Source organism: Chiloscyllium plagiosum, chromosome 5, assembly GCF_004010195.1.
Source record: "Chiloscyllium plagiosum isolate BGI_BamShark_2017 chromosome 5, ASM401019v2, whole genome shotgun sequence".
Classification (NCBI taxonomy): Eukaryota; Metazoa; Chordata; class Chondrichthyes; order Orectolobiformes; family Hemiscylliidae; genus Chiloscyllium; species Chiloscyllium plagiosum.
The window spans coordinates 73,636,476-73,648,534 of record NC_057714.1 but is presented as its reverse complement, the minus strand read 5'-3'; the positions used below and the strand labels follow the sequence as shown (position 1 = coordinate 73,648,534).

The 12,059-nt window shown below is 37.3% G+C and overlaps 1 protein-coding gene across 12 annotated transcripts in view; it reads left to right on the top strand.

The window, feature by feature from the left end:
* steap2 (STEAP family member 2, metalloreductase) overlaps positions 1 to 11,085 on the top strand; it is a 65,134-nt gene extending 54,049 nt beyond the window's left edge. For 10 of the 12 annotated variants that reach the window (XM_043690368.1, XM_043690367.1, XM_043690362.1 and 7 more), the window contains one exon: positions 10,073 to 11,085. In XM_043690368.1, the coding sequence (XP_043546303.1) occupies positions 10,073 to 10,357 (285 nt within the window). In that variant the 3' untranslated portion in view covers positions 10,358 to 11,085. The remainder of the gene's footprint in view (positions 1 to 10,072) is intronic. The other 2 variants (XR_006311722.1, XR_006311723.1) reach the window with 2 other exon arrangements.
* The last annotated feature ends 974 nt before the right edge of the window (positions 11,086 to 12,059 follow it).

Below are 12,059 nucleotides of genomic sequence, written 5' to 3'. Positions count from 1 at the left end.
CAAGTAGCTAATGGGGCAGGATCATAGAACACAGAATTTATAGTAAAAGATCAGTGTCATTCAACAGATGCAATGTATTAAACAAAACTAGATTGCTGTTAAGTCTTTAATCACTTTGAATGGAGATGCAGGTTTCGATTGCTTAATATGTAAATCCCAGAACTTCTTTCAAGTCACAATCCCAAAAGAATTTAAGATTTTATCAGTATAAAAAAAAAGGTGACATCTCAGCTCAGGCAGTTCATTAAAGGTGTGAGGTTAGAGTCTGTCTGTGTTCTAACCTTGAGTCAGACTGGTCCTATTTCCAAAGTAGTAATTTATAAACTGTCACATGGACTGACTGCCTACAGATTGTGTGCTTTTTGAACAAAATAGAATATATCTGCAAATACAAATCTGCAAATGCAAATTCTCTGCACAGACTTAGCTTTGTGTGTGTGTGTGTGAGAGCGAGAAAGAGTGAGTATGTGGTCAAGGACATTCAGCCTCTGATTTTCAGCTGACCGTCCTCCAGGGCGAACTTCAGAATACACAACAATGCAGGGTTGCTGAGCAGAGGCTGATAACCATGAGGACAGCCTCAATCGGGATGTTGGGTCATGTCACACTACAGGTGACCCCACTACACACTCATACACACAAACACATATACACACACACACTCTTACATATAATCACACTCACACAGACTCTCTTTCATACACACGCTCTCTCACGCTCACAGTAACACGCACGTCCTCTCACAGGCATATACTCTATCACATTTGTGCACACACCATATCAAGCACGCACACACACACTTTCTCACATGTGCACACACTCACACTCACTCTCCCTCTCTCTCACACACACCCAGATAAGTCTATATGATAAATTTGCATTTGCAGATTTGTCTTTGCAGACATATTCTATTTTGTTCAAAAAGCACACAATCTGTAGGCAGTCAGTCCATGTGACATTTTATAAATTCCTACTTTGGAAATAAAACCAGTCTAACTCCAAGTTAAGACACAGACTGACTCTAACCTCACACCTTTAATGCATTGTCTGAGCTTAGATGTCACCTTTTTTTTAATACTGATAAAACCATAAATTATCACAGGACTGTGACTTGAAAGAAGTTCTGGGATTTCCATATTAATCAAAACCTGCATCCCCATTCTAAATGATTAAAGATTTAATAGCAATCTAAGTTTGTTCAATAGATAGTATCAGTTGTATGAAACTTTGATCTTTTACTATAAATTCTGTGTCCTATGATCCTGCCCAACTAGCTATCTGATAAAGGAGCAGCGCTCTGAAAGATTGTACTTTCAAATGAACCTTTTGGACTATAACTTGTGTTGTGTGATTTTTAACTTTGTCCACTCCTGTGCAACACCGGCTCCTCCACATCATGGCTATCAATTTGAGATGGCAGCTTAATATCACCTCAAGGGCAATTAGTGATGGGCAATGAAAGCTATAGACACATCCTGTGAAGGAACAGTTCTAAATAAAATGTATTAAACATGTACATGTCTAGACATGATTAATCTTTTCTAATAAAAAGGAAGATGGAAACTTTAAGAAAAAGTTTTGACTGGCTGTTCATTTGGAATAGCTTCCATTCAGCTGCAGCAGTTGCAGTGTTAGGTTATTTTATGTACTCTGATGTTTGGAGTACATCAAACAAATTTTTTGCCCAAATATAGCATTCAATGCCTTTTGATATAAAATTCAGACTCTCATTCGTTTTCCATTACAGCTTTATTAGTATGTCTTCCACTTCTAAAGATTTACGTTTATCCATTTTTAATTCTCACTGCTGCTATATTCCTCTGAATAGTATGAACCCATGAATATTAAAAGCTCCCTTTTACATTAACTTAAACCCGAATCTTTTCTCCCCTTTTTTGAAAAGCTTAGGAGAAATTATTTACGAGGCAACACAGCAGCTCATGAGATTATACTCTGCAGAGTGTTGCCTCTGTTATAATAAGAAATTTTGCTGGATGTACACGCAAGACTTATGCCCATTTAATGCCTTTCTACGCCTCTGTTCCTGTCTTACCGCACAGTTAGTCCATCTCTTGGCTCCCAGTAAACATTAGCCCAGGACATCCATTAATTTCTTGAAATTATTTCCAATCTGCTTTGCAGAAGAATAATCTACATTCAACAGTGAGGGCAGTGCTTAGTTGACTGTTAAGAGAAAATATGTATATACTAAAAGGTGGATCAAACTCTGCCATTTGCCAAGCTTTATATGATTATCAAACTTCATAAAATCACACAGTGATTCTGCATCCTCCAACACCATTTCATAATATATCAAAATTGGTATTTCAGCATTTGTGCAAGAGTATTTATGGTGATGAGTAGGATCTGCAGGAGACAGCATTTGTATTTTCTGTTACAGAGGATACAGTTTTGCCCCATCTGTTAGTGGTGAGAAGAATATATAATGAGTGAGCTGGCTCATCAATGCACTAATGTACTCAGATTCTCTGCATTTTAGAGCTTATCAGTCTCTCTTCATTTCAATAATGGAGAGATACTCACCTTTTTCTTGCCACCTCAGCCATTAATTGCCAGACAGGAAGGTCCTTGTGAGACCTTCTCAACTCATCACCAGTTTAGGCCCTTAAGTAGTCAATTAACAGCCATTCAAGGGCCTCCATTTATCAGCAACTTGCCTGCATAGGAAATGAGAAACAAATTATTCTTTGTCCCCCTTGGATCAAAGATTTGTTCTCCTCACGAAGACCAGCCTGTCTGGTAATCTGAATGGTTTTAGTAATGTGAAATCTTTAAATTGTAAAAGTTCAGATAAAGCTTCATCAAGTAACCCTAATGCTATATGGTCCCATATGAACTTTGTTCATTGATCCAAATTAACAGTTGTCTGTGAGGTGATACATATTTATGAATGAATCAGTGGTTTCCCTGGCTCCTAGTTGCTCTGTTTAAACTGTGGTGTACAAGATGGTTTTACTTGCCTAAAACAGGAATCAAAAGCCTGTGTTATATATCATGATATTTTGCAATCTCTTTATTTTTGCCCTATTTAATAAAAATGGTATTGCCAATGCTGACAGTCATACACAACGGTAAATTGATCTGTCCTTTGTCCATGTTTTTACTGATACTTGAAGCAGTGTGCTATCAGCTAAACCATGGGTTCCATTTGTTCCAATTCAAGGCCTGGTCTGGAATCTGTGCATAATCCAGAGGATCTGATAAAGTTTGTCCATGGTCAAGTGTACTCAATATGTGGACAAATGTGACTGATTTCTTTTACTTTACTGCACTTTTTTTTGTATTCCTTTCTTGTACATTTTTCTCTCTCTGTAAAGATCTCCAACTATAGTAATCTATTGGTTGGCTTTCTTACAGCTTTTTGTGTTCCTTGCTGCATGCCTTTTGCACATTCTGTCAGTATTGTGTTGGTGTCCCTCACTATGGTACCTAGGTTGTCTTTGATGTCCTTCATCCAATGCTCCCTGTTGCTGATAAGCCATCTTTCTGACTTTCTTTCCACATATTCCTAGGCTGGATTCACTTTGTACTTTACCCATATCTTTGTATTACTGCTGGGCTTCACTCCACACAATATTTGGGGCAACATGGTGGCTCAGTGGTTAACATTGCTGCATCATAGTGCTGGGGACCTGGGTTCGATTCCATGCTCAGGTGACAGTCTGTGTGGAATTTGCACATTCTACCTGTGTCTGTGTGGGTTTCCTCTGGGTTCTCCAATTTCCTTCCACAGTCCAAAGGTGTGGAGGTTAGGTGGATTGGCCATGGGAAATGCAGGATGACAGAATAGAATGGGGGGTGGTTCTAAGTGGAATGGTCTTTGGCTTCCACATTGTACAGATTCTGTGATTTGCTATTTGCCTCAGGTTTTGTTTGTGTTGTCAACATTACCACCATGTAGTAAGATCAGGTCCACCATCAAGTGAACATTGATGGGCTTTATTGAACATCACAATATAAAAAGAACATTTCTGTAACCTTACAGACCAAGGATCCTGTACAATGTAATCTGATGTCACGATAACATATCATCTTATGCACATGTTCAGGAGCTATATTTAAAGTTATAATTAGCCCTTAACCCCACAAAAGGAGAAGATAAATTTGTCGGTTTTACTGTTCAGTGTCTTAATTTTTGTGTCTTTAAAAACTGTGGACTGCAGTGAGAAAGAATTTTTTTCAAATCTAGGAATTTATCTCAATATTTGCATAATTTCACGGCAAGGAATTTGTTATCTGTTGTGAACCTTTTTTGTGTGACAATGGATTCCTGCTATGTGCAAATGATTAGGAACCGACAGGTTGTTTATGAGTGTAGCCAATTGGTTCTCAGTCAACAGAGCAGGCTGGAACTGGAAACAAGTTACAGAGACACAGAGAGAGATAAAGACATAGAAATGTATGCAATTGATCTCCCCAGGGGAAGCTGCCTGTTGTAAAAACTCAGATTAAACGTGAAGAAAACCAATTACCTTTCCTGCAGTGTTGCTGTGAGACGTATTGAGTTAATAAATCTTAGACATTTTTCAAGTGAATCAGTCACTCTGTACTTCTTACAACCAATGGAGGCAACCAATGAAAAGAGAAGGGAAACTGAACACAAAGGGTCTGGCCAAGCAAAGAAAAATCATCTCAACATCTGAATTGGAAGCAAAACCCACTGGCTGGCATGTCTGTGTGTGTGTGTAAAGGGGATTTTATAAGGGGATTATAGTTTTAATTAGTAGTTTTATATACCAATGATTTATATCTGTTTACAAGGGTTATGGAGATAAGGCAGGAACAGGATACTGATTAAGGATGATCAGCCATGATCATATTGAATGGTGGTGCAGGCTCAAAGGGCAGAATGGCCTACTCCTGCACCTATTGTCTATTGTCTATCAGTAGCTATACTCTAATTACTTCAAATAGTTAATAGTTTTTGTTCAGTACATAAACCTGGTCTATAGTTTCTATCAACTTTTGTCAGTTGTTAATTTTAAGTTTAAGATAGATATTTTTTGTTAAGCAAAATTATTAACGGATATGGACCAAATGCAGGTATATGGATTTAGGCCACAGATCAGCCGTGTTCTCATTGAATGGCAGAACAGGCTCAATGGGCTGAATGGCCTACTTTGTTCCTATGTTCCTGTGGTCTGAAAGTCAGGTAAATTGGGGCACTGCATATAGTTTAGAAAATACCTTCTAACATTTGGTATGAGTTTGGGAACAGCAAGGCCTGGTTTACGATGATCCACTAAGATAGTGGGTCATAACATAATGCTAGGTATTATTTACAGGCAGCACCACAGGACAGTACCAGCAGCAGTTGCTGTCAGAAAATGGTATCTCACTGCCTGGCTCCCATTCAAATGCACAGAATAGTTTAAACTTCCTCTATGTGTTAATAATGGCAGGGATATCACTCCACTGAGTGCCCCTCTCAAATGTTTTTTTGTCCTAATTCACCATTTAACTTTTATTTCAACTATTCTCATTTAGTTTATTTCAAATAACACCCTTTCCTCACCTTTCGTTAACCAGCAATCAAGTCTGGAAGTAAGATCACTATCTATCTCATGCTACACATATCATAGATTCTAGATGCCTGCCAAATAGACTCATTTGAGCTGACAGCTCCCATCATGCTTATGCTAGAATTCTATCCTTATGTCTTAATCTCAGTCTTCTACTTCAGTTGGATTATAATAAAATTACTATCAAGCACTCCTTTATTTTTCTGGTTGGAGAAAATATCTTCTAATTAGAGTATACAACTCTGATTTGATGTACCTCTCTGATTGTTATGGGGAGGACAGGTGTTGCTGGGATTTTCAAAGAATATAGTTGAAAACAGAGTTCCTTTATACACAGATACATTAAGCTGAGAGAAATCGCTGAGATAGATAACAGAATAATTGCCATTCACTCGTCCAGATTTTAAAATCAGATGCCTAAATGAACTCAAGCTGCTGATGTTCTATTTCTTAATTTATGCTACATTTCAAGACATTGCCATCCTCCAACAGTTTCCGAAAATTAAAACTAAACTATTGTAAAATGGAATAATGAAATTGGTGTGAGGTTATTTACTCACATAAAGTCATAGAGATGTACAGCATGAAAACAGACCCTTCGGTCCCAACCTAATCTAGTCCCACCTCCCAGCACCTGGCCCATATCGCTCCAAACCCTTTCTATTCATATACCCATCCAGATGTCTTTTAAATGTTGCAATTGTACTAGCCTCCACCACTTCCTCTGGTAGCTCATTCCATATATGGATTCTGGATTAGTGTGCTGGAAGAGCACAGTAGTTCAGGCAGCATCCAAGGAGCAGCGAAATCGACATTTCGGGTAAAAGCCCTTCATCAGGAATAAAGGCAGTGAGCCTGAAGCGTGGAGAGATAAGCTAGAGGAGGGTGGGGGTGGGGAGAGAGTAGCATAGAGTACCAATGGGTGAGTGGGGGAGGGGATGAAGGTGATAGGTCAGGGAGGAGAGGGTGAAGTGGATAGGTGGAAAAGGAGATAGGCAGGTAGGACAAGTCCGGACAAGTCATGGGGACAGTGCTGAGCTGGAAGTTTGGAACTAGGGTGAGGTGTTGTACCACCCTCTGCATGAAAAAGTTGCCCCTTAGGTCTCTTTTATATCTTTCCCCTCTCACCCTAAACCTATGCCCTCTACTCCTGGACTCCCCCACTCCAGGAAAGAGACTTTGTCTATTTATCCTATCCATGCCCTTCCTGATTTTATATACCTCTATTCGGTCATCCCTCAACCTCCGACGCTCCAGGGAAAACAGCCCTAGCCAATTCAACCTCTCCCTATAGCTCAAATCTTCCAACCCTGGCAACATCCTTGTAAATCTTTTCTGAACCCTTTCAAGTTTCACAACATCTTTCTGATAGGGAGGAGACCAGAATTGCATGCAATATTGTAAATGTGGCCTAACCAATGTCCTGTACAGTCACAACATGACCTCCCAACTCTTATAATCAATGCTCTGCCCAATAAAGGAAAGCATACCAAACGCATTCTTCACTATCCTATCCACCTGCGATTCCACTTTCAAGGAACTATGAACCTGCACTGCAAGGTCTCTTTGTTCAGCAAGACTCCCTGGGATCCTATTATTAAGTGTATAAGTCCTGCTCTGATTTGCTTATCCTTAAGTCCTGGAATTTATCATGGAGAAATTGGTCTATTATTGAGAATAAGAAACATCACTAATTAAAAACTATAAGTTTTCTTCAAAGTCTTTCAGTGTTGATGTGTTTTGGACTTCTGTTGTTCCAAATAGGTAGATGTTCTTAAAAAAGCCTCTTTCCTGTTTTTAAATTTTATGACACTGAAATTATTGAAGGTGTCTTGGGACAGCAAGGCCAATAAATTCCTCTTGGGATCAGTCTGGTTGAGCTTCTATGCCCTTTTGGGAGGTCTCACACTATTTGAATTGTTGGAAAGTGTTTGTATTCTATACAATATTGAAATGAAAACCCAAGTATTCTCAAAAGCATTTTAAAATGCAATTTTTCTGCCAATTTGGAAACCTGGCATAACACTATGAATGCTCAAGAATATTTGAATGTCCCTGCTGTTCAGTATTACTTGGTGTAAATGTGGAAACAGTGTTGTTCGGGTGTATTTTCCTTATTTGCATTCCTTTCTAATTTGACTGCCAAAATACATGAGGAAGAAAATGTCATAAATTTAAAGAATTAGATGAAGGATGAAGGGAAAAATCAGTCTAAATTTATATGGAAGGTTAAGACTCCATCATGTTGCTTGAAAGGGTTGTGGAATCAATTGCTAAGAACTTACAAAAGGCAATTAAAGAGGACTATTTCATAAGATTATGGAGAAGAAGTTAGGATGTGGGTCCATTTTGAATAGCTGTTCACAAATCTAGCAAAAGCATGATGGGATGAATGGTCTTTTTCTCTGCTGTCAGCTCAATTTATTCTACCTGGCTGGCATCTACACTGTAGCACTCTAGAATCTATGATATGTGTAGCCTTGAGATAAATAGCAATCTTACTTTCAGAGTTGACAGCTGGTTAATGAAAGGTAAGGAAAGGATGTTAGTTAAAATAAATTAAATCAGAGAATAGTTGAAATAAAAGTTAAATGGTGAATTAGGAAAAAACATTTGAAGATAGCACTCAGTGTTAACACTGTTATTACAATCACGCATCTCTTCCTTGTGACTTTTCTCTGTGTGGCTGTGCACTCTATAACTTCAAAGGTTTTTTAATATTTTATTATAAGCTTCCATCTCATTGAGGAAATATCAGGCCAATCCACATTCAACAATATGCACTGAAAACTCTGCTTGCATTTGATAGATGTGACAAATGCCATCAAAGTAGCTAAAACAACCTGCAACATTCTAAAACGATTAAAACATTCTAAATAAAATAATACATGACATTGCTCAAAGAAGTCAATTTATCTTTTCTCCCAATGTTAAAAGATCCTTTAAGGAATTCCAGGGTTTGGATCTATAACTTCAGTTATTCTTTAAGCCATGTTGTAGCTGTGTACTGAATTTTATTGAATTATTTGATTAGGTTTTGAGATATATTCATTATAGATAAATAGACTAACAAAATTGAAAACACTTCTTCTCCCCAGAGTTTGGGATAGGAGGTATATCAGACCCCAGTAACCAGGAATCTAGGAGACTTGAGCTGATCAGATCATGGACTGGGACTAACACTGGGAGTCAAGGATGTGGTGCTGGAAAAGCACAACAGGTCAGGCAGCATCCAAGGAGCAGGAAAATCGATGTTTCAGGCAAAAGCCCTTCAGCAATTGCTGGGAACACTGGGAGCTCAGGCAGGGAACAGCTGTGGGAGCCATGCTCCTGCCTCTGCCTACCTTTAGTAGCAAAACAGGACGAGAAAAAAAATGATTTTGTCTATAATGGGCAAAGAGAACATTAGGGAAAAAGTGATATGGCTGAGCAAAACCAGTTTTTAAAAGAATTTAGTCTCACCTGTGTATGTGTAGTATTGTACCACAGTAATCATATATCCAACCAGCATTATTACTGTGATATTATGTGAATTTATTGCAATCTCACAATTTTGTACACTGAAACTGAAGATTTCCCAAGACAGAGGATATTTCTGCCCCTACTGTGGTATTCTTGGATTCATTTACTGTTACTTATTTTTCTCCTGCATTCATTTAAACACAGTGTTCAAAGTATGAACATTTAAAGCCTGCACAGCATAATACAACAGTTGTCTCATCAGTTCCAGCTATACGAGAATAAATCCATTATCATTTGTAATAAATGAATTACATAGAAATTATACCTCAGAAATGCATATGTTAATCTAATAAAATCTGACCCAGATGATTCTAAACACCAATTATAAACAGGGTATTAATGTAGATACCATGAGACAAAATTACATCTTCCACCATTGCAATTTTTAGGTTTTTATAATCTTCAGCAAGAATATTCTCTAGTTCTGAAAGCAGACTTTCCATCACCTTTAAAAAGAGTGTACCTTTATGTGCTTAAAACCTATATAACTATCCTGAAATCCAGAGGTAAATAGTGGATAATAAGCACATAATTGCATTAAATGTTTACCAATATTTAGCAGGTGGAAGTATATCATTGCAGCCTACTAAACCTGTGTGTGACATGAATGTCAGCAAGACCATCTTTGATACCACCATAAATATTTTATCAAATTGCCCTTAGTTTCAATCCTGGAAGTTTGGAAGAGCAGCAAGATTGAATCCAATTAATAATGCATCATGGACAAAACTCTTTTATTTTCCTCCTATAGTTCTTTAATCCTGTAAAAACTGATGCATTATGGATTCCTACATTGTTTCCATTTAAATGACCTGTGTGTCATGTTTAGAAAGAAGAGCACATGATCCAGAATTAATGTATTAATATTCGTGCCTCACAGCATATGATTCAACTAAAAGCTACTATTTAGAGAAACATTGTGAGCAGCATTTCATAAAGTGAATAGTGAAAAAAATAGTTACAATAGATCTTACTAAGGAAGTAATATCTCTTTTTTTCTCCTGAAGTCTACACTTGGTTATGTGGCCCTTCTTATCAGCACCTTCCATGTTCTGATTTATGGATGGAAACGAGCCTTTGAGGAGCAGTACTACAGATTTTACATGCCGCCAAACTTTATACTAGCTCTTATTCTGCCTTTCACTGTTATCCTTGGGAAACTTATTTTGTTGCTTCCATGTATCAAGAGAAGATTGAGGAAAATACGCAAGGGTTTGGAAAAGAGCCAATTCACAAATGATACTTCAACAATACTTCTTCAAGCATCCCCAGAAAGAGTAACTGTTATGTGACATTTTGCCAAACATTGATTCTATTCAAAGCCATTCAAGTTTATGAAATTGAGACCTCTGTGTTAAATTTGTTTAAATACGCTGTAAGTTATAGACAAATCATCTTTGGAACTTCCTCTGTGTTTCTTTGCCTGCTGGCTAATGATGGATTCTGTATTAATTGTAGACTAGTGAATAGTTTGTGAGAATTCATGGTTTATCTCAAAAGATGAACTCAGTTCATAAGTAGAAGGAGATGATTCAATTGTCTGTTTTGTTTATGCCAGATTTTAAGTTAAATACATTAAATTAGTTCAGTATTTAAATGGTAAAGTGCAGTGATTAGTAATGGTAAACATTTTAGTAATATGATGTCTGCACACAGTTGGAAGAATCTGTTAAATATTTTTATTCCTGTTCTGTTGCTTACTTGGGAGAAAATTTGATTAACCTTACCTGTCTCGAGCATTGCCAGGAATGCTCTTTATAATCATTACTTCAAATGCCATGCTAAAATGTATTTTCTGTATAATAATGTGAAAATTAAGTTTATTTAACAATTTAAGGAAATTATTGCTAAGGAAATGGATATTGCTCGCCAAAGGCTCAGGATGTAATTATATTGTTGTACCAGACAGTGTGATGAGATACGTGGTTGGCGATTTAGTCTGTACTGGCATTTGTTTTTTCTAAAATTCTGCTTCTGGTAAACTAGGATGACCATTTCATTAAATTTCTGTTCTATTACATGTGCGTAAGTTGTGTTTATTAGATATAGCTCCTTAACTTTGAATTTACTTTAAAACATGATAATAATCAAAACGTTTTGAAGGACAAAATAACATTAATGCAACTGATTTGACAACAAAGTAATTTTAGTGTTCATTTCATGTTTGATTTTTGTTTAGGAATTTAAAATGTTCCAACAGTAGAATAAGAATTCAGAACAATGAAACTAGGATTTGCAAGAGTAAATCACTATAGAAGCATGGCAATTGGTGTAAAAATGTAGATCAAATTTTCAAAGGAATTGTTACTTACCATGGACTAAATGGTATATCATTGCATTATCACATAAATTCAGCACAGTTTTTGGCACAACAGTAAGTAATGTGCAGCATTCATAATTATCATATAGCTATTTATGTAAGCTATATATGTATTAGTTTTATTACTTTTCATTAAACACATCAGTGTTGTAATTTACACTTCAGTCTGATATTTGAGTGGATGACACACTAGTCATTATGTGCAATAAAAATTACAGGATGAATTTCCATTTGACTTTAGCAGAGACTGATTTTCATGGCATCCAGTCCACCAAGGCCTGGGCAAATTTTCTCATGCAGTCATCTAATTTTCACCTCATTACGTATGCAAGCAAGCTACTGGACACATTACTTCAGAAATCACATACCAGAAGGACTTAAGTGCTTGCCACTGCTGGGATTTCAGACTTAGAAGCCTCTGGCATGATCTTTAAAATCTAGCTGCAGAGCACTTCAGAAATTGTAAGGCAAGAACTAATTCTCAAACTGGAGTGCTCAACACTCAATGCTGCAGAGAAAGGCTTTCGGGGCAGGGACCTGTAAGTATTAGTGTATGGGACATTAGAGAGGATAGCAGTCCTTGTAGAACATAGAACAGTACAGCGCAGGATAGTCCCTTCGGCCCTCGATGTTGCGCCGACCTGTGAACTAATCTAAGCCCATCCCTTTACATT